Source organism: Oenanthe melanoleuca, chromosome 22 (assembly GCF_029582105.1).
Source record: "Oenanthe melanoleuca isolate GR-GAL-2019-014 chromosome 22, OMel1.0, whole genome shotgun sequence".
NCBI classification, from domain to species: domain Eukaryota; kingdom Metazoa; phylum Chordata; class Aves; order Passeriformes; family Muscicapidae; genus Oenanthe; species Oenanthe melanoleuca.
In genome coordinates, this window is record NC_079355.1 from 858,245 (window position 1) to 884,472 (window position 26,228).

Genomic DNA, 26,228 nt, shown 5'->3' on the forward strand with positions numbered 1-26,228 from the left:
TCTCCTGCTTGGCCTGAACGGGCTTTTTTACCCCAAATCTTGTGTTTCTTACTGGCTTCAATTCTTCACAGCTGTGATACTGCAGGAACTGAAATTTTGCTTTAGCCTCAGCTTCTGGTGTATCCTTCCCACAGCCTTAAACCTGAGCAAGTGGGGTTAAAGCTGCTTTTATCTTCTGCTCAGACCTGGTGCATGTAACAAGAAAACAGCATACAGGGAGTCCAGGTCCCTTTCCACATCTCTGCTGTGTGTCTGCTGCCAAAAATACAATCTCAGACCTAGAGGATGCCTTGATTTATGTTAAAACACATCATGTGCCTGAGTTTCAGAGGTGCCAAACACTTGGAAGTGCCATGGGAGGTGGGGAAATTCCACAGGCACCTCAAGTGGGACAACTTGGCTGAGCATCATCTCTGCTTGCAGGAGAAAGTTGGTCTGTTCACATGAGCTTGACAGCTAATTAAAATAATAAATTGATGATGGTAATTAAGCAGTGACCTTAATTTGATTCTAATCTCCTTAGTGTGTGCAACAGCCAGATTTTTTTTTGGCTCTTCAGCTGTCAGTAACAGGCAGGAAGGTCCTGGCTGGCTGTGCCAGCTCTCCTTCCCCAGGGAGTGTGACATGGGACAAACCCAAGTGTGGGCTGCTCCATCCCCAGCTGCTTTTATCACACTTGTGCTTCCTTTCTGAATATTTCCCTTGTGCAGCAGGGAAAGGCCACCAAATTCAGGCCAGTCCCTGATTTTCCACAGGGTGGGGAGGAGAGGCCCACAGGGACTGACTGGGGACCAGGGCAGGGAAAGCCTCTGGGATTTTGGTTGGCACTGGGTGGTGGGCTCACCTCAGCTGAGAGAAATTTAGGATCCAGTTGGAATTCAGACTTCTTGGTTTTAGGAGGTTTTTGGTTTGAGTTTGGCAAATAAGGGAATACACAGAGCTGCTGGAGATCCTTTCACTTTGGAAAAATAATAATTTTCAGGGCTGGAAGTCATCAGGGAGCCCGAGTTTCCTCCAGAGGGTTCATCTCTAGGTGTCCTTATTGCAGATGAGCTTCACAGCATTGCCATGTCCTGAGCAGGACCTGCTGCCCAGTCCTGGTGCTGCCAGCACCTGGCAAAGCCTTGACTCATCTAAGAGAAGTCTGAAAAAACCCCCAGTCAACCCAAACTAAGAGCCCCAAGAACTTGTCATAGCCTGGAGGTCAGGTGGGTTTTGTTTTCCCCAGTCTTTGCCTTGCCAAGCTCTGGATTCAAATATTAATGTTGAATTAACGTTGAATGTCCTCCCACTGGGCCTTCAGCACTGCAGGGAGGAATTGCCATCACAGCAAATCTCATCTAGGCAATATTTCTGGTGTGGTTCAGCCAAAACCTACATCCAGTGCTTTTAAAGGAAGCAGTGCCTGCAAGGGAGGTGTCTGTATTCCATTGCCTGCTCCTTTGTGGGTTCATGGCCAGTTTTCCCTCCCATGGCAATAATGTCTTTCTGCACCTTCTGTCCTGCCCAGGTTAACCCTTGGATCTACTTAAGAGATGAACTTTGAAAGGGTTTTTTTATTGACTCACAGGCAGGTGGGTACCTCATGAAGTGGAAGCTTTTTGTGCAGCCTGTGGTGGCACAGGGCAGATTTTCCTGTAGGAAAACCTTTGTGCTCCTGTGGATGTTTTTTATTTGTGGTGGAGGTTCCAGAGCAGAGACTTGCAGGAGGAAAAAGAGCTTTTAAACCCAGTCTTGCATTGTAGATCTCCATGTCTCAGATGGGTTTTATCCTTTTTCCATGAGCTTTGAAATCATCCTAACTTGTTTAAAGGAAATAGCAAAAAGGTGAATGTGGTGGGTGGTCCTGAAGTGTGAGAAGGTGATGATGTGCCAGACCAGACACTGCCACCTCTTCTGTCCTCTCCTGATGGCTCTAGGGCTTTTTGCTGGAGAGAAGGCAGAGGTTGAAGGTGCAGAGTGGCCTTTCCCTGGCCAGGAGCTTTTCCTCTTTAACTTGCACCTGGGCTATCTCCTGCCCTTTGTTTAAACCTTATCTCAGCCCTGTAAACCCTGGCAGCTCTTGGCCTTCTGTGTTAAACACAGGTGTGCACTGGAGGCAGTTTGGTGTGGAAAGGTGAACTTCAGTCAGTCCTGAGAGAAATTTCACTTCCAGCCTTTCCACTTGATCCTACCTGCAGGGGATGGGTTGTACTGAGAGTACCTGCCTGATGCTGAGGGGGTTTTATCTCTTTCTCCAGGACTCTGCAGCTCCTGAGGAGCTGGGATTGCCCTGGAGGGCTGTAAAAAGCCTGAGTCATGTGGTGGGACACGGGCTGATAAGGAATGATCTCTCCCAGATAGCTTTAGGCAGCAGCAGAGTTCATCTGCTGCTTTCTGACACTCCTGATTGCAGAATCAAAGCATTCCAGAAATCTCTTGATGATCATCTGTGCCATTAATTTTAATTGCTGTGTAGAAGCAAGAAGAGCTGGGAAATCAATTTTTCTGGTTTTTCTTGGACCAACCCCTCCTGGCACAACCCCTCCCTCTCTTTAGGAAAAGCAGCAGGGAGGATTTTTGCCTGTGATTTGGGAGTTGCCTGTTTGGGAATTGCTATTTCAGCTCCACCGTGTCAGCTCTCAGCCATCAGTTGATCCAAGGCAAGCTTTGCTGCTGTCCTGCTGGAATTCCCAGAGCAGTTCCCAAGGAGTGCTGCAGGCCTGGAGCAGGCAGCAGCCTTGTTGTTGTGCAGTGCCCAGCAGAGCAGGATTACAGAGTCTTGTCTTTTCTCCCTGGAGATGCTGCTTAATGCCAGCTAAGCAGCTTAGGGTGCCAGAGCACCTTAGAGCAGCAAATCCTGTGACTGGCAGCTTCCCTGGCTCCAGCTTTATTGGGCCTGGCTTAGGGAGGTGTCCTGCTGCCCTTTCCCTTCCCAGTCCCAGAGGATAAAGCTGCCAGACTAAACCTTGCCTGTCTCCATCTCTGATTTTCTTGGAGAATAAAATACATTGCAATGACAGAAGAAGGCAGATTCTTTTCTCTTTGTCCTTGTGTGCTAGGACAAAAAAACCAAACCAAACCCCTCATTGTTCTCCAGTGAAAGCAAACAATAAACCCCTCCAAAAATCCCAGCCCAGACCCCCCAGTGCTCCCAAAGCTTTGACCTTTAACCAGTACCTGTCTCCCCTTCCCTGAGCTGCACTTGAAAAGGAGCTCTGTGCTTATTGAGAAAATGGGAATGACAGCTTCTTTCCAGAGCGAGCCAGTGAGCATTCAAACCTTCTCCTTCAGTCTTCAAGTGAAAAATAATTATGCTACCTTAATATTTACTCTCATAAACAAATCTTAACCCTGATTTGCAGGCATTGCCTTCCATCCCATCTTGATTTAATTAATGCTTCAAGGGATCTCAGTGCCCAAATAATCTTTTTTATGTAACTTTTCAGGAGAAACCTACATTGCTTTAAAAGATTTAATATTTCTTTCACCTCAAGGAACCAGAATTTTCTAGCAAATGGGCAATTAACAGCTATTAAGAGGTTCTAAAATATTAGTATTCATATATTAGTACAGTCCTGAATTGCCCTCAGCAGAAGAGTCTTTCTCAAGTTTGGTTATTATTGCAATTACAGTAGACAGGAGCTGCTGGCATTTCCTGAGCAGCAGCTGGAAGGGAGACTTCAGGAAAAACCCAAGTTCTGCTTCTTTTTTCCCAATCCAAACCTGTGTTTGTGAGTGTCCATGAGCTGTTTCCACCTTAGGAAACATCATTAACTTGCATTTGCAGTAATACCAGTGTGAGTGAGTTCTGCTGCTTGGATGGATGCAGAAAATTCCACTTTTTGTGGCTCTCAGGAGACCATTTTTCAGGTTCTGTCCTGTATCTCACCTGTACCTGACCTGGTTTCACCTGCCTGTGTTGGCAGCTGCATTCTCTGTTTAAAGCTCAGTAACCACAGCTTGCAAAACTTGGTTTGCTGCAGGATTTTCTGTGCTGTCCCATGGGGAGTTTAGGTTCAAATATGTTAATTCTTGTTCTTTTGTCTTGGAAATGGAAAATGTGGAATGACAGTGGACTGGCTGCTCTGATTTAAGGAGCAAATGTTGCAGAACTGTACTGTAGTGACCCATGTGGGAGAACAAAAGAAACCCACTAAGGTGTCTGATCTTTCCTGTTCCTGTGCCAAAAGAGAAGTGAAACTCATTAAAATACAGAGTTTATCCTCAAACAGTTCCTTCAGTATCCTCAGGCAGATTACTTGGAATGTTCTTCATACAACTGAGAATTTGGGGATAATTTTGGGTTAAATGTTCAGCAGAAGGAGCTGCTTGTGTGTGAAACAGGCTCACAGAAAGGCAGGTGTGCCTCACTGTCCCTTCAGTCTGGGCTTCCCAGGTGCTTTTTATTTCAAAGTTTGTTTCAGAGAAAGGATTCAGTAAATACAGAGGCAGCCCTGGAGCAGCTCTGCAAATTCAGCCTCCTTGGAGAAGCCCCAGTCTCGTTTGTGGTGGATGTTGAGCTGTTCTGCACTGCTCTGTGCCTGGAGTTTGTTCCCAAAAAGTTCAAGGTTTCAATATACCACTGCTGATTGAAAAACAGTAGTGAGAAGAATGAGAGAATAATCAGAGTATTCCCAGTTTGAAAGAATTTCAAATTCCCTGACTCTAGTTATCAGGGAGGAGTGATGAGAGTTGGTGAGTCACAAGCACAAAAGGGAGCCCAGGCTGTGGGTTTGTGCTTTTGCACATCTATTTTAGGGAATAAAAATACCAATTTCTCCCTTCCCTCCTAGGAGCCATTGATGTGAATGACACCCTGATGTCCCAGCTGGATTACTGAGCTGCTGTGTGATTCCTGGAGCTGCTGCTGTTGGAATAAGGAGCTGCCCTCAGTTATTGGCCTGTCCCAGGAGCACCTCCTGGGTGCTGCATGCAAGTCCTGGAGGTGCTGGAGACGATGGGGATTGGCAAGAACACCACAGCCAAGTCTGTGGAGGCAGGAGGCTCCACAGAGGGCAAATATGAGGAGGAGTCCAAGCACCCCACCTTCTTCACCCTGCCTGTGAGTATTGCCAGCCCCAGTCAGGCTCAGTGAGCCAGGGGTAGTGTTCCAGCTGTGCACATTGCAGTCAGTGCCAAACCTCTGCTCCTCCTGTGCTGCTCCTGCTGTGTGTGGCTGTTCTGTGTTGCCAGGATGTGCAGCACCCCAGGCACTGCATGCTCAGAGCCCTGAACTGTCCTCCTGCAGTAGGCACCACCCCTGGGCTGAAATCATGGAATCCCTGAGGTTGGAAAAGTCCTCCAGGGTCCTCAACCTGTGACCAGTCCCACCATGTCCACTCAGTCATGAAGTGCCACATCTGCTCTGGTTCTGAGCAGCTCCAGGCATGGGGACACCACCACAGCCCTGGGCAGCAGTGCCAGTGCCTAACAACTCTTTCAGTGAAGAAATGTTCCCCAAAATCCACCCTGAGCCTCCCTGGGCCCAGCCTGAGGCTGTTTCCTCTCCTGTCCCTGTTCCTGGAGCAGAGCCCGACCCCCCTGGCTGTGCCCTCCTGTCAGGGGCTTCTGCAGAGCCACAAGGATCCCTGAGCCTCCTTTTCTCCAGGCTGAGCCCCTTCCCAGCCCCTCAGCCCCTTCCCAGCTCCTCAGCCCCTTCCCAGCTCCATTCCCTTCCCTGGACACAGCCCCTCAGGGTCTCTCTCAGGAGGGGCAGATCTGCCCACAGCCCTTCAGGGCCTCCTTGCCCACCTGGGCTCGTGCCCAGCCTGTGCTGAGCACCTGAGGAGTGGGAGGCAGCAGCAGGGAGACATTTGCTTCTCTCCTGCTGCCATTTTCAGTTTAATTATTCTGTTGTACACATTAGATCTCAAGAACTCTCCCAGCCAGTCTGCTGCTGGTTCCCTGCCCCAAGCTGACACTGCCCAGGTTTTTGGGGAGCTCTGTGTGATGTTTTTAGGGAGCTCTGTGATGTTTTTAAGGAGCTCTGTGTGGTGTGTTTAGGGAGCTCTCTGTAATTTTTTTAGGGAGCTCTCTGTAATATTTTTAGGGAGCTCTGTGTGGTGTGTTTAGGGAGCTCTCTGTAATTTTTTTAGGGAGCTCTCTGTAATTTTTTTAGGGAGCTCTCTGTAATATTTCTGGGGAGCTCTCTGTAATTTTTTTAGGGAGTTCTGTGTGATGTTTTTAGGGAGCTCTCTGTAAATTTTTTAGGGAGCTCTCTGTAATATTTTTAGGGAGCTCTCTGTGATGTCTGTCAGGTCTCTCTCTGTCCCTAGCCCTGCTGTTACAGAAATGATGACTTGCTGTGCTCCTTGTGCTTTCTGACAAAATGTCAAGAGGCAGATGTCAAGTACCAAAAGAGAAAACTGAGTGGCATAGGAGGTGTGATCACAGAGGAAGTGTTTCTTTTTAAAAACCTCATGTTTCTCTTTTTGTGACCTTTTTAAGGTTGTGATAAACGGTGGAGCCACATCCAGTGGTGACCAGGACACAGAGGACACAGAGCTGATGGCCATCTACACCACAGAGAATGGCATAGCAGAAAAGGTACGTGGGCCTTCCCTGCCAGGTGGAACTCTTGCTCCCTGAGCTCCTGCTTTGCTCACAGCAGCCTCCCCTGGCTCTGAGGTTTCCACTCTCAGAGCTGCTGACTTGCAGATTCACATCACCCCAGGCAGTTCTGCCCTCATGACTCCTGGTCACACACTTTGGTTACAGCACTTGTGGCATGACTCAGGAAATGGCAGAGGCAGTTCATGCCCTTGGTTGTGATTTTCTCAGCCTTTTTTTTTCCATTCCTTCATTCCCTGGGCCTGTTCAGTAATAATCCTGCCAGCTGAGATGTGTGAATCTGAGCTTTTGTTTAAAGTAAGGATGAGGATTATGGTAAATCTGAACTTCTAAAATGTTCAGTCAAACCTGACCAAAGTTTTTCAAATGTCCTGATAGAAACAAGAACAAAACTCCTGGTTCCAAGCAGGGGCATTGTGATGTTCCTTCCTTCAAGGCTGTGGTTTCTCTTGGGGCAAAGATGGCACCAAGGGATGCAGTTAATGTTTTCCAGCTCAGACACCCAAATTCACTCCTGAATTTCGGATTTAAAATACCCCCTGAGCAGCCAGAGGTCTGTCAGTGTTGGGTTTCAGAGGAGGCTGGAGCTCTCCCAGCTCATTCTGCCTGGCTGTCTCACTCACATCCCCACAGCCATTATCATCACACTCATGTGTAATGGACAGGGTTTTGTTGACCTGGAAAGTCTTTGATGGCTGATTTTTGGAGCATGCTGGGGCTGGAGTGGAGAGGCACAATCTGATAAAAGCCTTGAGCAGAAGGTGTTTGGGTGGAATTGTGCAATGAGATAAGCCATCTCTAGACATGGAAGTGTTCCTGCTTTTACCAGCCATGTGCTTTTCTCACTCCCAGCTGATCCATGTGATCAGAACTGGGGATGATGGAGAATAATTCACCTAAAAGAGACTTCTGTGAGCTTTTGAGTAAGCAGATTTGACTTAAAGCTTTGCTGTGGCTCTCAGTAAATGAGCAGGGTGGGCAGCCCTGGCACAGGTGCCCAGAGCAGCTGTGGCTGCCCCTGGATCCCTGGCAGTGCCAGGCCAGGCTGGAGCAGCCTGGGACAGTGGGAGGTGTCCCTGCCCATGGTCCCACTGGGCCTTAGGGGCCAGCCAGGCCAGGGCCAGCTTAGACATCAGAAAAGTTTTCAGTGTCAGGGGTGGTCAGGGATTGGAAGGGATGTGCCAGGGCAGTGATGGAGTCCCCATCCCCAGGGGTGTTCAGACAGTGAGTGGATGTGTTCCTTGGGATGTGCTTTGGTGGTGCTGCTGTCTTGGTGGTCAGACCAGATGATCTGAAAGGGCTTTTTCAGCCTTAATGATTCCATGATTCAAATTTCTGGTTTTTCCCAAGTGTTTTTTTGTTTCTGTGGTTTGTTTTTTTTTTTTTTTTTTCCAGATAATTGGGTCAGGAGAGAATGTGTTCCTTTTTCAGCCAGTGCAAAGCTGTCACTGGTGCTGCAGGAGGGGCTGGGCAGGGACAGTTCCCCTGCTGGCTCTGTGCAGGCTCTGGAGCCTGGGGAGAGGATTGCTCAAAGTGCTTTAACAATTCTCTGAAATGACAGTTTCTAGATTTTTCTTTCCTGCTGCAGCACCCTCAACCTTCCCCAGTGCTGACTTGCACTGAATGTGAATTATCCCAGTGGATTTCTTTTCCCTGGGGGTGCCAGGGGTCAGTTTGCTTGCTGGGCTTGCAAGTGGCACCAAGTGGAGATGACCTCAGCACAATGTGTGGATGTTTTGGGATTTTTGGAGAAGCAGAGACAGTTGGAGGCAGTCACGAGTCTGGCAGGGCTCCCAGGCTCTGTGTGAGGCAGCCTCACGTGGCTTTGCTGTGTCTTGGGCTGGATTAGGGCAGAGCAGTTGTTGTGTAAGGTAATCTTTTAGTGACTTGATCTGAAATTACAAAATCCAATACTTCCTCCTGCTTTTATTGTTGTGCTGGGAGCATTGTGGTTTGTTCTCAGGAATTTCCAAACCAGAGGGTTGGAGGGAAAGGATTCCACTCAATTGTGACAGAGAAATGACAGAGCTGGCCCTTGTTTTAGTGGAAAATGTGCAGGAGTGTTGATGTGTGAATGTCTCTGGTCAGTTGTCCCTTGGCTCTCTCAGACTGCTACTGTGGCCTTGCCTAAATTCCTGGGGGAATTTAAATTCCTGGAGGAACTCTGCTTGACTGATAGAAATTGATTGGGGATTAATTTGGTTATAATAATTAGCATTTTTCCTGACTGCATAAATGGGAGGGACAGAAGAAAAATTATAAATTCTTCAGCCAAAAGTGGTTAACCAAGATGAAATTGGGTAAGAGCAAAGCAGGGAAGCAATTATCATAATGAGGATTTATTTTTGCCAGTGGTTCTGGTCTCTGATGCAAGGACAGAACTCTTCATCTTTGGAAACAGCCAGGGTTGGCTTTTTAGTTACAGTTCTTCCCTATTTTCTTTTTTTTTGTTTGTTTTTGTGGTTTTGGGGTTTGGTGGGTTTTTTAACAGTCTTGTCATGATGAATCCATTTTTAGGCACCTTTTGGCTGCCAGATCAGTTCTGTCATCAATCAGCAATTATAAATAAAAAAGCCAGGGAATGGCTGTCAGAAGGGAACATGTTGGGTACAAACTCAGGAGCTGGATGTGAAAGGCTTTGAAATTGTCACAAATCAGGATTGCTTGGGAGTGCTGAACCAGCCTTGGAGTGTCTGGGAGTTTAAATTCACTTTATTCCATGCAGCAATAACCTGCTGGTGTCCCTTGTTCCTGCAGAGCTCCCTGGCAGAGACCCTGGACAGCAGTGGCAGTTTGGATGCCCAGAGGACTGACATGATTTACACCATTGAAGATGTTCCTCCCTGGTACCTCTGCATATTTCTGGGCTTGCAGGTACATCCCAGAACAGAGACAGTTTTTTATTCTGTAACTTTCAAAGCTTGTTGAGGATTTTCTGTCCAGTTCATTGTGTTTGTGTGTGTGAGTTTTATCCTTCTCCACCCTCACATGTTTGAAGAAGGTGCTCAGAGGTTTCTCCTGAAGCTGATCACACTCAGATCATTGTTCTGAGAATGATTTGAGTTTTCAGTTTGTGCATTTATGAGATTCACTTTAAATATTTAACAAGCTGCTGTTGGTAAATGAGTGAGCAAAGGCTCAGTGGTGGCCTTCACAAGGGACATGTTAAAGATGGAGAGAGAATGAGAATGGTTTAGACCTGAAATGCTGAATATTAAAGCTGCTACTGCAGTTATTGCAGTTCTGAGAGCATCCCCTGCAGCTGGCTTGCCAGGGAGGCCCCTTGGAGCAGGAGCAGCTTCCTGCAGGGCCTGGGCTGCAGTGGGCAGCTGGACCCTCCTCCAGCTCAGCCCCTGCTTGTGGGCAGCAGAGCAGCTCCAGTTCCATCTCCTTCCCTTCTCCAGTGGTCAGAACATCTGTCCCACAGGAATGCTGAGAATTTGGTAATCTCTGTAAAGGATGTTGAGATCTCCAAACAAACACATTCCAAAGCATCCTTTTTTATTTCTGCCTTTTCCTCAAGGACAGGCAGTTCTGTAGGAAGTCTCTTTTTACTTGTGGGTGGAGTATGGTGAAAATGTGTTTGTTTCGCTTTTGACTGCTTGGGATGAGGAAGAATTAATGAGTGCCCAGCTGCTGGTCCTTGGGAGCTTTGTGTGTGAGCCAGGGGATGTGAGGCAGTGTGAGTGCAGCTATTTCTGGGCTGGAGACTGCTCTCAGCACAGTTAGCTGGATGCTGCTCAGGAGAGCAGCTGTGGAGCTGTTCCAGTGCCCTGTGGAACCCACAGAAATCAGAGATGCCCACACTGGAGCAGGAGCTCAGGGAGATACTGAAAGGAAACCTCGGGGGGCGGGAGCTTTGCTGGGGTTCAGAAGCAGAAAGAAAAGCTAATGAGTGTGTGAGTGGGGGGGTGGGTGGGGGGGGGTGATTGTGTGTGTGGGTGGGTGAGTGAGTGAGTGAGTGAGTGAGTGAGTGTGTGATTGTGTGAGTGGATGAGTGAGTGATTGTGTGTGTGTGTGTGATTGTGTGTGAGTGTGTGATTGTGTGTGTGTGTGATTGTGTGTGAGTGTGTGATTGTGTGTGAGTGTGTGATTGTGTGTGTGAGTGAGTGGGTGTGTGAGTGTGTGATTGTGTGAGTGTGTGATTGTGACTCTGTGTGTGTGTGTGTGTGTGAGTGTGTGTGTGTGTGACTGTGACTCTGTGACTCTGTGTGAGTGTGTGACTGTGTGACTCTGTGTGAGTGTGTGACTGTGTGACTCTGTGTGTGTGAGTGTGTGATTGTGTGTGTGATTGTGTGAATGGGTGGGTGAGTGTGTGTGTGTGATTGTGTGTGTGTGTGAGTGGGTGTGTGAGTGTGTGATTGTGTGTGAGTGTGTGATTGTGTGTGTGTGTGTGATTGTGTGAGTGTGTGATTGTGTGTGTGAGTGTGTGATTGTGTGTGTGAGTGGGTGATTGTGTGTGTGTGTGTGTGAGTGTGTGATTGTGTGTGATTGTGTGTGAGTGTGTGATTGTGTGTGAGTGTGTGATTGTGTGTGTGTGTGTGATTGTGTGTGTGTGTGTGTGAGTGAGTGGGTGTGTGAGTGTGTGATTGTGTGTGTGAGTGTGTGATTGTGTGTGTGATTGTGTGTGAGTGTGTGAGTGTGTGTGAGTGTGTGATTGTGTGAGTGTGTGATTGTGTGTGTGATTGTGTGATTGTGTGTGTGTGTGAGCAGGCAGTGTGCTGCTGCTGCAGCTGCTGCAGCTCTCACCCCTGTGCCCCCAGCACTACCTGACGTGTTTCAGCGGCACCATCGCCGTGCCCTTCCTGCTGGCCGACGCCATGTGCGTGGGCTTTGACCAGTGGGCCACCAGCCAGCTCATCGGGACCATCTTCTTCTGCGTGGGCATCACCACCCTGCTGCAGACCACCTTTGGCTGCAGGTGAGCCTGGCCTTGGGGCTGCCTCTGGGGGAGGCTGGGCTGCTTTGCCATTTCCCGGGGTCAGGGTGGGGGATTTCCAGAGGGGAGCACACAGCCAGCAGCAGCAGGCACAGGGCTCTAGCAATCCACCATCGTTTGTCTGCCCAAGTGCACCAGCCAAACTCTATTCTGCTGCTTTTCTCCTTTTTTTAACAGGTGGATAAGCCATTTCTAATTATCAAACTTCCTAGAACTCTTCAAGGCAACTGAAATATAAGTTGTGCTAAATTGGGAGAGAAAAAGCTGAAAAATACAATACCAAGATTAGAAAGCCAAAATAAAGATAGGCAGTGATGCTCTAAACTGCAACCAGTCATTTTACCTGCAAGGCTTGTGGACAAGATAGAAGCGCCAATCAAAAAATGTGGGAACGCATAAACAGTAGTTTTAAAATGCATAAGTAAAATTAGAAGTCAACAATAAATCAACTTCTGCATAATCACACTAACTTATTATTCAAAAATCCTTTGTTCCCACACAGGGAAAGCTTTAGGAAAGGTTCTCCCAAAAAAAGGTGGGTCTGAAATAACACAGGGCATCCCAAGGGTGAGAAAATACAGCAAGGAGAAGGAGGAGGGGGGAAACCCAGCAGAAAAGAGAGGGAAGAAGTGTTCCTGGAAGATGAAAAATTCATACACTTTGGTAAACAGGAGCTAACTATGGGGTTTTTGTTAATTTCCTGAATTAAATTCTTGGCAATATTTAGGTGGTTGTGATCAGTCCTACAACAAATTGCATTCTGGATCCTGTGAAGGGCTTAGCAAGTTGAAAAGACAGGGAAAAATGATGAGGGGACACTAATCACTCTGAACTGAGTCCCTGATACCTCCCAGTCCATGAAATAATTTGGGTTTATTTGTTAGCTGCTCTGAGTTATGGGTTTTGATCATTCCTGGAGTTGGGAGCACACACAAAGGGATGGCCTTGTAGAAATCTGTGTTGGCCAGAACAGGATGTTGTTTTATTAAGATAAATCTTTGAGAACCTTGTTCCAGAGTCACCACTGCACAGATGTTTAACATGCTGACCTGAACTTTGGGAGTAACTGAAACCTGCAGAGTTATTTCTACATCTTCTTGAATAAACCCAGTCCAGAAGAAAGGTGCATGTTTAACCCTCAGGTGGTTACTGAGGTGATCCTTGAGTCATTCAGTTCAGTTCCAGAACAATGTGAGCTGAAATCTTGCCTTCCACCAGAAAATTCTCAACACCCTTCACATTTTTGAAGATTTAGTTAAGAACCAGAATCTTCAGGTGGCAAAGGTGTCTCAGGAGGGTGCAGAAGGCAAACCTGCTTTTCACCTAAAACATTTCCAGCTATTCCAGGTTTTCCAGTGAGCCCTGGCTGCTATTTGAGTTTGCTTTGATTCACTTGCTGGTCTTTTTCCTTTGGGGAAAAAACCCTTCCCTGTATTTTTTTGTCTTACTGGACTTAGGGGCTCACTCCTCTCCCTTGGGAAGTTAACTGTGATGACAAAACAACAGAGTGAAAACTGTTGAAAACGCAATCTTTCTTTCCCCAGTGTATTTCCTTTTAGTAAAGACTCCCCAGAGTTAGTAATTTTATTTCCAGCCTGGTTGGCTCTTTGTGCTGCAACCATAAATCCTCATGTACCTTGTCTGGAAGTTTGTCATATTTGGGTTTTGTTTTTTTTTTTCCTAACTAATCTTGGCTTTTTATCACTTACTATAGTAAGAGGGATTTGGGGTTCATTCAGAGAGAAGGGACCCAAAATTATGGTGCCAACATTTGGAAATTCTCTGTTCTTTCTCTGTAATCCCAACCCTGCCCTCCACCCTGCTGGGACTTTTCCCTTTTCAGTGGCTTCCATTTGCACTGTATTTACATTTTTATATCCCTGAAGGCCAAATTGTGTTTGGGTCTCAAAATAACTTGTATTTAAGAAGGAAATTTCCACTCTTGGATGTTTTATAACTATCCCCCATGTGATGGGGGGTTTATGTAAGGCTGGGAATAGGATACAGCAGCACAGGCCTCTCAATGAGATTTGCAAGTATTCATTGGCAAGTCTGTCAACTGCCAAGTATTTCAGCAAATAAAGGTTTCAAAAGGTCAAATTCCAGGGTTTAAGGGTCCTTAAAGATGGATTTAGCTCAATTACAGGTGGAGTTGTGGTCAGTTTGGTACCCAGACCAGTTCTAGGAATTCCAGCTATTCACTGGGTGAATAGTGAGCCCCAGCTCTGGCAGGGGTTCATTAGTGGGTAATTAGTGGCACTGAGACCATCAAATAGAGCTTTAATCCACTGGTGCTGTGCCCTCACTGCACTGGCTCAGCTTTCTCACATCTGGGACATGTGAACCTAATGAGACATTTCCAGATGCCTTTGGCTGCAGAAAAACTCCTGTCTTCACAAGGACCAGTGCCAGAATGGAGCAGCTTGATGATTTAGAGTGAAATGTAAATGAGCTTTGGTACTTGAAGCTTTTGGTGCTTTAGCTGCCTTCTAATCCATAAGTCAAGTTCCAAACTGCAGCTGTCCTTGAGAAAGAGACAGATCTTGGAACTGATATTGAGCAATTTGTTAAAAAAATTATAAAAATTTAATTACTTTTCTTTTTTTTGCCTGGCTTAGGGGGAAAACCCACTATTTTGAGCCTCTTGGGAGCTCTCTCAGTTACCTGTGTCAGGTAAAAGTTGAGGACGTGCTGAGATGTGATTTTCCATCCATGTGCTGGTGTTTAATGGGATACAGAACAACCCAAGCTGGCAGCAGTGACCTCAGCACTGGAGAATGTGTTTGCAGTGTGTGTTTACCAAACCTCTGAGGGGCTGTGTAGGTGGGATGGAGCAGTAGCAGCTTGTTCCAGGTATTGCAGCCCTGCCATGGGCACCAGCTTTGCTTAATGAGCCTGGCAGGATGGGGTGACTCACTCCCTGAGCCACCAGCCCTGACTTCCTGGAGATAAAGCTGGGATTTGTGCTTGAAGGAGCTCCCAGTGGGAGTTATGTCCAGTCAGCCATGCTTAGATGGCTCATGGAGTTTATGAAGTTTGAGTTTCTAATGGATTTTCAGCATTTGGTGGGTTTGGAATTGCCCATGGCCCAAACTGTGAGCTTCACACTACCATTAACAACATGCCTCTGGTTTGATCTTTCCTGTGCTCAGTGTACTCCACTTTCCCCCACACTTCTCCTCCTTTGAGCATTTTCTGATCTCTACCTGAACCTGAGCAGCTCTTTTCCCTGCCCCCAAGGTGCTGTAAAACAGCCCCTGAGCAATTTCCTGTCACACCTTGGGATCTCCTGCTAAAGGGAATCTCATGGCAGTGCATTAATGTCAATATTTGCAGAATAGTTCCAAGTGCATCTGCAGTTAAGTAACATTGGGAGATTAGTTACACAAGGTACAGTGAGTTCAGTAAATTCATACTTGGTAGATCCTCTTCAGATCCTTAAATCTTTTGGGAAGTATAAACATCAATGCTAAGAATGTCATCTTGAAATTCTTGTGGTGTTTGTATTTATTGGTGGCAACCACTTGGAACATCTAATCTGCTCCCATCAGCCCAGCAGTTGTTGACACATGCACTTCAAAATGAGTGTGCTTGGAGTCATGCAGAGGGAAGGGATGGAGGCTGCAGGCTGCACCTCCAGAGAGCTGGGATGGTAAAAACTGCACAGTCAGCACCTGTTCCCAGCTCAGTGTCCATCTGTGTCCCTGTGCTGCTGAGCCACAGCCTGCCAGCCCTGCCTGGCCCCTGGAATGACCTGCTCATAACTCCAGGCAGGTGCTGTGGTGTCCTGCCTTTGGCTTTGTATTTCTCTGACTGGGTTTGGGTTTTTTGGTGAGAAATCCTCCTATTTCCCAGTTTTATAACTCAGTAAAAGGTGGTTTGAGCCACCCACAGAATGTCACCATCTCTCCTCTCCCTTTCCACCAGGTTACCCCTGTTCCAAGCCAGTGCTTTTGCATTCTTAGCACCTGCCAGAGCAATTCTCTCTCTGGAGAAGTGGAAGTGCAATAACACAGGTAATTGTTGTTTATCCTTGTTCAGGTTTAAGTGACAAATGGCCCAGGTCACATGGAGTGCAGCTGCCAGAGCTTGTGATGTAAAAACTGGGAGTCATGAGCAGGGAATATGGGGAATCCTCTCTTTTTAGATTTAAAATACTGTGCCACAGGAGAAGATTCCTGAAAATGTCCTTGTGCAGTTCTGTTTTTGGGGATTTTTAAAATATAAAAACGTTGACAGAAGAAATGTAAACATGGCATAAAGTAATTCTTCTGTTTCATTTACATTCTCTAAATGTTCCTTCCCATAATGTTCCAAATATTTGGAAATAGCAAGTCCAACTGAATTCCTTTGAAGTTGTGAGTAGGAGGGAGTTTGAGCAATGTACAGCATCACCTCCAGACCAGGATTTCCCCCTGTTTAAGTCATACCTGGCAGGTTTTGACAAGATTTGGATGTTCTTTTTCATTCTTTCTCTGCTGTTGTTGTCATCCTGGAAGGTTTGAACTTCAGGGGGAAAAGGTTCTGGTTGGGATGGGAGCATTTGCTTTAGATTGCACTGGAAGGTGGAAATGACTCTGGCAGTTTTTTGGGGGGTTAATTCAGCACCAAGGCTGTGGGCAGTGGGCAGCAGCAGCACAGGGAATCAGGCTGCTCACTCCTGGCTGAAGCTCTTCCCAGGACTCCATTGGACACTCTAATAATTTCCATTATTTGTGTGTTTATACATCTCTGTTAACTCACATTCAAAATGTGATTAATACTCAGCTTGTTGAAAGAAACTGTCTGATAGCTCTGGGTGGGTGGCAAAGCAGTTTTCCCCAGATTTTCAAAAAGAGTTTTGCTGCATCTTCCCTCTGAACCCTTTCACCTTCCAAAGCTGCCAGTTGGGGTTGTCCCCATGGGTGACTGGGGAGCAGCAGGCACTGGAGTTTGTGAGTCCTGGGGTGCACTGAGCAATTCTCTGTTGGAGGAGGGAGAGAATTCCTGACTGACTTTTCTGTCTGAAGTCAGGGCATTTTCCCACTTTGGAGCAGAGGGTGAGTGAGGGGTTGGCTCTTGGGGAAGGTGAGCCTCGTGTCACTTCATTTGTAGCAGAACTTGCTCTCTGTGAGAGCTGGGGCTCAGACACAGCGTGAGGAGGGATTTGTTTTGTGTGGGGTGGTAGCAGAGTGGCTACCAGTCAATCAATGAATCAATGCCTGTGTTTTTCCTCCCTTTTGCAGATGTAGCAGTCACCAATGGAACAGCAGAGCTGCTGCACACGGAGCACATCTGGTACCCCCGGATACGAGAGGTAATGTGGGAGTTGCCTTTTGCTGTCACTCTCTCCAGTTCCAGTTAAGTTTCTCACTTAATCATCTCTGTGTTCTTGTCTTTAAGTTGGTAATTTCTTGTTTCACTGCAATCTCCATTTAAATATATCCCTTTACTCATTTCATGGAAGTCTTCATCTTTTCCACCTGTTCATTGCTGGACAGCAAATACCAGGAGTTAGTTACCACATTCCAAAAGACATGCAGTGAAATGCTCAAGTGAGATGAAAACTCTTCTTGTAACTTTGATTTGTGCTCGCTGGCAGCAGTTCAGCTGCTGCCAGGCCTCTTGCCTGCTGTCCTTGTGCAGTGGGGCTGGCCCCTGGAAGGTGAATCTGCAGTTAGGAAATCTGGTTCATTCCCCAGTGTCTTAAGTTGGAGACTCTTGTGATAAGAGAGACTTGTGAAATTCCTGGAGCTCCTTCTCCACTCACAGCAGGGCAGTGTGAAGTCCTATGTGGTGCCCTGCAGGGCAGGCTGAGGGCTGTGCCATGCCAGGGTGGCAGGTAGAGTAGTCCAAATGAAGGCGTGTGTCATGGAATTGATCTCCCATCCCGTTGCTTTGGGCTGCCAACTTTTTCTTAATTAAAAACAACCCCTCTCTCTTCCCCATGTTCAAACCATAGCTACATCCTGCCAAGAGCCCTGCAGCCAAGAGGGCTGACAGTCTCCTGAGACCACAACGCTGCTCTAATCCAGCTTCTAAGGAGCACTTGTGACCAATGCAGCACACACTCTGCCCCTAGGAGCTAGGAGCATCACCTCGTGGCGCACCAACCCTTGCCGTTCGATCTGAGAGCTTAAAGGTTAGCCTGGACCCCAGGTCTCCTGTCTGACAGTGTGATGTGCTTTCCACACAGCTTCCAGACTGGCCCACTGGTCTGTTGTGTAATAGTTTTGTGGAGAAAACCATAAGTGTTATGCTTAAAGCAATAAGTCACTTAAACATAATGAGCTGTTTTATGACGAAAAAAAAAAAAAATTGCTGAGTTCTTCTGTGTCACTGAATTCTTTTAACTGCAGTTTGTAATCCAGAGCAGAAAAACAAAGGGTGTGGCTTTGCTGTCAGGTGGCACTGAGCTGCCTCTCTGCCCTGTTGTGTGTTCAGATCCAAGGTGCCATCATCATGTCGTCGCTGATCGAGGTGCTGATCGGGCTGCTGGGGCTGCCCGGGGCTCTGCTGCGCTACATCGGGCCCCTGACCATCACCCCCACCGTGGCCCTCATCGGCCTCTCGGGCTTCCAGGCTGCAGGGGAGCGAGCTGGCAAGCACTGGGGCATCGCCATGCTGTGAGTACTGGGCTGGGGAGCAGCCAGGGCCAGAAAAGCACCATGACTGTGGGACAGTCTGGGTAAGGCCAGCTGGGACTGGGAAAAAGGGCAGCAGCAGGTCAGGGCAGTTCCTGAAGAAGCTTTTCCCTGGGAGGAAATCCTTCCCTGGGAGGGTGGGGAGGCCCCAGAGCAGCTGTGGTCACCCCTGGGTCCTTGGGGAGTGTCCAAGGCCAGGTTGGACAGGGCTTGGAGCAGCCTGGGATAGTGGAAGGTGTCCCTGCCCGTGCTTCCTCCATGGAACTGGAACTTTAAGGTACCTTCCAACCCAAACCATTCCATGATAATGTGAACTCGAGGAGAGGGGAAACGACAGTGGCCATAAATGAAATTTGGAGAGCAGAATTTTACAAAGCAGGAGTTGATCTGGGAGCCATTTCCCAGGTGGAGTTCAGTGCTGATTTATCAAACACTAGAGAGATGAAATCCAGTGAACAATTTGTATTTCTGGGCTGGCATTGCCTGTTTCATCTCCTGCAGCAGCAGGTAAATACCACTGGTGGTGCTGGTCCCTCTGCCATTTGTAATGATTTGCTTATCTGTGCCCAAGAGAAACTCATTTGTGTGGTGGCAGAGGGCACAAATATTGCCATAAACACCACAGTGCCTGAGCCATGAGCAGAGAGACAAAGAGGCATTTAGAGGGAATTTCAGGGAATGTGTGTGCCATCAGCTGTAGGGGCAGGGAAATAAAGAATGGAAAGGAGTAAGTGAGGGAAATGAGACAGAGAGAAGACAAAGCTCCTCGTGTGGGAAAGCAGCCAAATAGGGCTGGAACCCCATTTTAGGGAGGAAAGGCTGAAGCAGTTGCTGTTCCATGTGCAGACTCAGCTGTGCTGGCTCTGGGAGCAGGAGGAATGTCTTGATGAGATCAGATTGTGATCTCACTAATCTGTTTGCACTGTGCTTTGAACATGTAAAGTATTCTGTAAGTGCAGCTTATGATTAAAAGGGCTCTTTAATTCTCTTTTATCTTGGATGTTGGCATCATGAGTATTTTGGTGATTCTATTCTATTAAGCAGCTGATCCAGAGGAACATTTTATTTGCCTGTAAAACAAATTCTGTGCAAGTTGGGACTAACATTAAGTGAATCAAGCAGATCTTTGAATTGGACATGGAAACATGTAATTAAAGTTGACGTTTTTGCAGATGGAAAAAAAAATCAATTCAGGAGCAGGATTTAAACATTACCCAGTCAATAAAGTATTTCTGGCTTCTGCCATGCAAAAATGTGCACTGGATTGTTGCAAAAAACTCCACAGCTGTGGGGAGCCACTCAAAGGTGACTCCATCTCTGTGAGAGGAGATCAAGGTCCTGGATTTCCCCCTGGCCCTGCAGAATCAGCTGTGCCAGAGCTGGGGGTGTCTGTGGTGGACAGGATTCCCCATTTCCCACTTTCTGACCTGACTTGTTCCATGGCTGCTTATTTAGGAGACACTTTGCATTGTGGTTTGTAAAAAGGGGAATTATTCTGAGTTGGGCTTTGCCTGTTTATCCAGATTTTCCTGGGACATCCAAGGATTTGGTGCTGTTGCACAGCCCCTCTGCCCTGCAGCTAGTAGGAAATTCAGTGCAATAATAGAATATTAGATTTTTTTTTTTTTTTTTTTTTTTTTTTTACAACTCTGTACTAAAAATCCAAAGCTCCCTGTCCTCAGGGCTGGCACCATCTTCCCATGGTGGATTTAGGGGAGGTGTGGAGTTCCCTGCATGGAAGAGGGATGCCTTTTGCTTTTCTCCAGGAGTGCTGAGAGCTGTAAATGCCCCTCCTTGTTCCTGGAGATTGAGGAACACTAAAACTGGTTTGTGTCTGATGCAGGGCAGAAGAGGGAGAGAGGCTGAAAATCCTCTTTTTATTCTTCAAGTCAGCTGATAAAAACATAATCTCAGATTTCAGCAGAGCTTTGCTTCTTCAGGCAGCTCCAGTCTTTGGGAGGCCCTTTCAGAGCAGAGCTGCCTTGGCTCCTTCAGAACTGAGCAACGTGCCCTGGCTTCTGATTTTTCAGTGCAGTGAGGGCTTATTTTAGCTGTAAAAAATAATTTTTAATGTCTAGAGGAGCTTGGCAGTTTCACTGGGGGGGAGAATTCATAATAATTGAAATATCTAATACTGATGAACTGCACTTGCAGCAAATCTTGGGGATTTGGCTGCATTCTGCTTCATTTGCAGCTATTCAGTGAAAGATTCATAATGAAAAAAAATGGATTCTGAAGAACAGAAAAATTGCCCTGACAGAAATATTTCAAGTGCTTTGGAGTTTCATACAAATTTTCAAATGTAAAAATTAAATTTTTACATGTATACAGGCCTCCAGTTTTCCTGTTTGTTCCCAGTTGCTGGTAGCAAGTTTTGTGCTTTACAGAGCAGCCCTGGATCACAGGTGGAGTTTGGGAGGAAAGAAGGGGCAGCACAGGAATTTTAACTGAAAACCTCCCTCAGTCTGGGCCTGTTCCTCATTCATTTTATCTGCTTGCAGCTGCTGAGTTTTGCAGCACTTTAGAATTCAAATTCTGTTTTAGCATTTGAGGAATAATAATTTTAATCATTTTGCTGCCTTGTCTTCTGCTTAAATTGGAAATCTGCATTTATGTTTTGCATCCAGAGAGTCTGAAGAGGTTTGTGCTGAGAAGAATTTATCATATATTGGTGCTAATGACATTTCTCTCTTGTCCCACCCTCCTCCTCCTTTTTTCCTCAGGACTATTTTCCTAGTATTGTTGTTTTCTCAGTATGCCAGAAATGTCAAATTTCCCTTGCCCATTTATAAATCCAAGAAAGGATGGACAGCATACAGGCTGCAGCTTTTCAAGATGTTCCCTGTAAGTCATTGAACTTGTTCTTCCTTAGGCAAAACAAAACAAAACAAAACAAAACAAAAAAAAAATTCTGTTTCGGGGGGGTTTGATTTTTCTTAACAAAAGTGAGATAAAAGCTTAAATAGATTTGTTGGAAACATAATGGCTTGTTGGGCACAGGAAATACTCTGATTTTGTGGCCACCCTGGTGGCTGCCTCTGCTGAGGAGCTGTTGCAGTGATGGAGGGAAGGGCAGAGGGGAGGGGGTGTTTGTGCACACACAGAGCTCAAACTGAGCTGATACCAGACCCAGCTCCCCTGCCCCTGGTGAAGCTGAGGCTAATTCCCCAGTTTGCTCAAGTGCCCATTTGGAGACTTCAGGAGAGAAGGGGCTTGCTCTGCTTGCCAGGAGTTTGTGAGAGCCCCTTCCTGGGGCGGGGGCAGCGCCTTGCACTCTGCCGTGGGGTTTGCTGCTCCTCAGACTCACAGCCCTGCAGCACATCCCAGAGGGCACCGAGAGCTCCTTTATCCCCCTGTGCTGCTCTCCCCAGATCATCCTGGCCATCCTGGTGTCGTGGCTGCTGTGCTTCATCTTCACGGTGACGGACGTGTTCCCCCCGGACAGCTCCAAGTACGGATTCTACGCGCGCACGGACGCGCGGCGCGGCGTGCTGCTGGTGGCGCCCTGGTTCAAGGTGCCCTACCCCTGTGAGTGCCAGCTGCCCCTGCCCTGCTCCCGTGCCAGCAGCCCTCTGCCTCCCTGCTGCATCCCACAGCCCTTGGGTGGCACACCCTGATCGTGTGTCCCGCCTGGGGCGCCCGGGGTCCCTGCTCTGCATTGCACGGTTCTAGCACACACCACTCCCAGTATTTCTGCTGCTTTTTCCTTGTTTTCCTCTCCAGTTACTACCTTAATGTCTCACCCAAGGAAGGCTGAGGTTCTGGAACTGCAGTTTGCAGGATTTATGTGGGTGACTCTTCTGATAACAAGTGATTGTATCTATAACGTGGAAATCCAAGGACTGGCTGATTATCTGTCCTTGGCAGTCCTGTTAATGTTGTACAATGCCAGGGACAGGTTTTTACAGCTCTGCTGACTCTCCTTGGGTAAAGAATCACTTTTGTGGGGAGTTTCTCCCAGCTTGCTGCACTTCCTTGCCCCAAACACACCCATTCCTGAAGGAGCACAACTGTTACTGGCAGAAAAATGCCCTGACTTGCCAAGGCAGTGCTGGAGCAGGCAAGTCAGAGAATGCCAGGCCCTGCTTATCAGAGGGCAGTGAAATTATTTACAAGAGAGCACAAACACACTTTACACAATCTTTTGGATGCATTTTTATGTTGGCCACCTCTTAAGTTTAAAGCTGGTAAAGGCTGGGTTTATGGCATGAGATTGCACAACTGGTTCACCCAAATTAATGGGGTAATTAGGGAATAATGTTCATTTAGAATAGAATTATAGGAATTATCAGCTATGCCACCACATTGTGATGAGGCAGCTTCGTTGTGGTTTTCCTTATGCTTTGGTTCTTAAAAGAAACCACTTCTAAAGCAGCAGATGAAGAATAGAAGCTTTTGGGAAAGAAGAGGAGGAAAACTTCCCCACCCTGATCAGCCCTTTCATATTTGTGAGCTTCATTCACTCTTGTGTGACTGAAGATCCCTTTGTTGAAGGAGGCTCATCTATTTCAAAGAGATAAAAGCATCAAGGCAATTGCTGTGGAAAACCTGCCAGGCTTTTCTGCAGGCTTAAATTAATCTTATTTTCTCTACTACAAAAATTTGGAGCTGGGAGGTGTTTGTGCAGTGATCAGAGCTGGTTGTTGCCATCCTCTTTGGTACAATAAACTTGTGACCAAAGTGAATTTTTGGAGCAATAATAATTAAGTGGCATTTGCCTCACTGGCCACAATTATTTTCTCACACGCTGTAGCTCAAATTCCTGATTCCTGAACAGGAGGAATTTTTTTTAGTGGGGTTTTATGGTTCTCTGGGATTTTTCCAAGTGTGATCAAAGCAGTTGGTTTGGCAGTTTTTCCTTTGCTCCTTTCATCTCCTTGAACTTGCCAGACTTTGTTAGAGTGAAGGGAGTTTGTTTTTTCCATCAGATAAATAAACAGTGCCCAGGGCTGTGCTGGGCACTGGGGAGGCCCCACCTCAATGCCAGGGTCAGTTCTGGCCCCTTAGGACAAGGACACAGAGGGGCTGGAGCCCCAGGAGGGGCTGAGGGAGCTGGGAAGGGGCTCAACCTGGAGAGAAGGAGGCTCAGGGGGGCCCTTGTGGCTCTGCACAACTCCCTGACAGGAGGGGACAGCCAGGGGGGTTTGGGATCTTATCCAGGGAACAGGGACAGGAGGAGAGGGAACGGCCTCAGGCTGAGCCTGGGGAGCTCAGGGTGGATTTTGGGGAACATTTCTTGCCCAAAAGGGCTGCCCAGCAGGTGGAATCCCCATCCCTGGAGGATTTAGCAGCAGTGTGGAGGATGTGACACTTGGGGACAGGGCCAGTGGTCACTTGGGCAGTGCTGGGGGAACAGCACTCAATGATCCTAAAAAGATCCTAAACCACAAACCATTCCACAATTCCATCAGATTTCTGTAGTTTGATACCCAGGCTGTTTCCTGGGGCAGCAGAGGTCTCATTTTTCTTCTCCCCACAGTCCAGTGGGGGCTGCCCACCATCTCTGCAGCGGGGGTGATCGGGATGCTGAGCGCCGTCGTCGCCAGCATCATCGAGTCCATCGGGGACTACTACGCCTGTGCCAGGCTCTCCTGTGCTCCTCCTCCCCCCATCCACGCCATCAACAGGTTTGTCCAGACCTCTGAGACTTCCTGCCTCAGCTCCTTGGGTTTTTGCTGGTTTTCCCCCCTTGGGATAAGGCAGGATTGTGCTCTGAGATGGAATGTTGCAGTTTGGTCAAATGCAAGGGGATCCAGGATGGAGCTGTCACCTTGTGTTACAGATTTGGGGTACATTTGGATCCCAGTCCTATTCCTGCTGGAATCTGTGAAAGCTAATGGCACAATTTCCATAGGGATAGAACTTTGAACTGGTTCTGGAATTAGGGTTGTCAAAATCACCTAAAATGCAGTTTAGAAACAAAGAGCAGCTCTGAAGTTTTAAGTGAATTTTTAATAAAATTTCCTCACTTTAAGAATGTGTGGATCTAAGACTCAGAAAACAAAACTCCAGTGTGTTTTCCAGGTGTGTTGGAGCTTGAAACATGAATTACAATAATTCCATGATGGAACAGATGCCCCTGTGGCATCCAGCCATGAAACACCCTCCCAGTGAATGCCAGTGAATCCAGATGATGCACTCCAAAATAATCACTGTACCAACGTGACTCTTGTGTTCTGTTTGGGGTTTCCAGGGGGATTTTCATCGAGGGTCTCTCCTGTGTCCTGGATGGAGTGTTTGGGACAGGGAATGGATCCACCTCTTCCAGCCCCAACATTGGGGTCCTGGGCATCACAAAGGTGAGGGGCTCATGTGTTCCTTATGTTCATAATCCTCTTCCAGGAGACCCTTCTGCTCCATTCCTGTGCAGACAAACTTCCCAGATCATTCTGAGTGCACCTGACTGTCTGTACCAGCTCTTGTCTGAGAGAAATGCATTCTTGTACATCAAAAATCCTTTTATTCTCAGTAAAAGGCAGTTAGAATCCACATAAAGCAGATGCTGCTGCAGAAACTGTCTCTTGGAAACCCAGGCAGCATTCCAGGGCTCTGGGGTGGTTGGAGTTGAGGTATGAACACTGTAAACTCTGTAGAAATTGGTGCTTTTTGGATATCTTGGCTCTGAAAGCATCAGTAGGAAATGACTTTTTAATGCCTCAAACACAGTAAAATGCAATGGGAAGTGCTTGGGCTTTATCTGTGTCTGTACTGGGACACTGCACTGTCACAGGGGCTGCAGTCAAGGTCAGAGTTCAGTGTACCCTGGATGTTTGGGTTTAGGGCTTTTAGGGGTTTAAGTATTTCTCCAGACGTTGCTCAACAAAATGTGTGAGTGCTTGAGGAATTCCTTTGCTCATGTGGGGCTGGATCTGTGCCTGGATGAGCTGGGAGGCCTTGGGCTGCCTGATACTGTTAATTTAACCTTGGTAAGAAATAGCAGCAGCATTGTGTGATTTACCATAAGTGATTTATGTTGTAAATAACATCATTTATGTTCTTTTTTATTGATGATGTAATAACATCTTGCTGGGTGTTTGACATGGGGACCATAAATCCTTTGTGCAGGGATAGAAAATGTGTGTAACTCATCCCCCTGGCCTGATCCCCCATATAAAGGATAGATTTGTCCTCAGCCATTCCTTGTGCTGCACAAAGGGAGGTTCTGTGGGTTCAGGGTGCATTCAGCACTAACAGCACCATCTGCTGTCTGTACCAGTCACCATCCAGCTGCTGATGGAAATCTCCTAGGAGAGGTTTTGGTCAGGAAAAAAATCCTTAAAGAAGGGTTTATTCTGTTCTGCTCCCTTTCTATTGTTACTTCATGGGGGTTGAGATGAATTAACAGCACTTTTTTTATGAGCAGCCACAGAAATGAGTGTGCATTTCATGCTGGAGCAGTGGAAGGTTGGAGTGGCAGCTGTGGCAAGGCTTTGCTCTTGTTCCCTGCCTGCACATTCCTCCCCAAAACCCAACAGCTTTTCAGCTTCAGATAGAACTTAGGCACAGAGATGCTCTGCTGTTGATTTGGGAGGGGAATCTTCAGTGCTGCTGATCCCAGGGCATTCCCCCCCTTGAAACTGGTGTGTAATTACACTTAGAATTTAAATGCAGCTGGATGGAGGTGCTGCAAGGTCTTTGAGCCAGTGTGTATTTTACTTGATGAGAGGAAGATCAATTAACTCTGATTAGCTGGGGCTGAAGCAGCTCTTGCCATAGTGGTGATGCTGAAATGGAGGCACCAGGTACCATTTGATGCACTCCAAAATCATCACTGTAAGTGTGTGTGCTGGGAATAAATACAGAGCCTGAGCTAAATGCTGCTTGGGATGTTTTCAGTAGCTTGCCAGAGGAGCTTAATTTGTTTGCATAAATAAATGTCACTATCATGAAGGTTTTCAAAGAATTTGCAAGTTTCTGGCAGGAAGAGATTTGCAGGGCAAGATCTCAGTGACTCTGCAGAAATGAATATCTTTATAAAGAGTAGAAAGGTGCCAGCTGAATTCTGTTATAATTCCAGTTGATGGTGTAGCTTCTGTTTGCAGGGAGAGAAGCTCACCTGGAGTTCAGCAGTGAGGAATGTGGGGCAAGGAAGGACTTTGCCCCTCCTCAGGCCT

At 47.1% G+C, this 26,228-nt stretch overlaps 1 protein-coding gene across 2 annotated transcripts in view; it reads left to right on the top strand.

Moving 5' to 3' along the window:
- The window catches only part of SLC23A2 (solute carrier family 23 member 2), a 52,394-nt gene that overhangs the window by 17,101 nt on the left and 9,065 nt on the right, over nucleotides 1–26,228 (top strand). For both annotated transcript variants that reach the window (XM_056508558.1, XM_056508560.1), the window contains exons 2-12: nucleotides 4,776–5,044; nucleotides 6,430–6,528; nucleotides 9,310–9,426; nucleotides 11,316–11,473; nucleotides 15,419–15,507; nucleotides 16,717–16,787; nucleotides 17,915–18,096; nucleotides 20,838–20,958; nucleotides 21,486–21,642; nucleotides 23,594–23,741; nucleotides 24,308–24,413. In XM_056508558.1, the coding sequence (XP_056364533.1) occupies nucleotides 4,913–5,044; nucleotides 6,430–6,528; nucleotides 9,310–9,426; nucleotides 11,316–11,473; nucleotides 15,419–15,507; nucleotides 16,717–16,787; nucleotides 17,915–18,096; nucleotides 20,838–20,958; nucleotides 21,486–21,642; nucleotides 23,594–23,741; nucleotides 24,308–24,413 (1,380 nt within the window). In that variant the 5' untranslated portion in view covers nucleotides 4,776–4,912. The remainder of the gene's footprint in view (nucleotides 1–4,775; nucleotides 5,045–6,429; nucleotides 6,529–9,309; nucleotides 9,427–11,315; nucleotides 11,474–15,418; nucleotides 15,508–16,716; nucleotides 16,788–17,914; nucleotides 18,097–20,837; nucleotides 20,959–21,485; nucleotides 21,643–23,593; nucleotides 23,742–24,307; nucleotides 24,414–26,228) is intronic.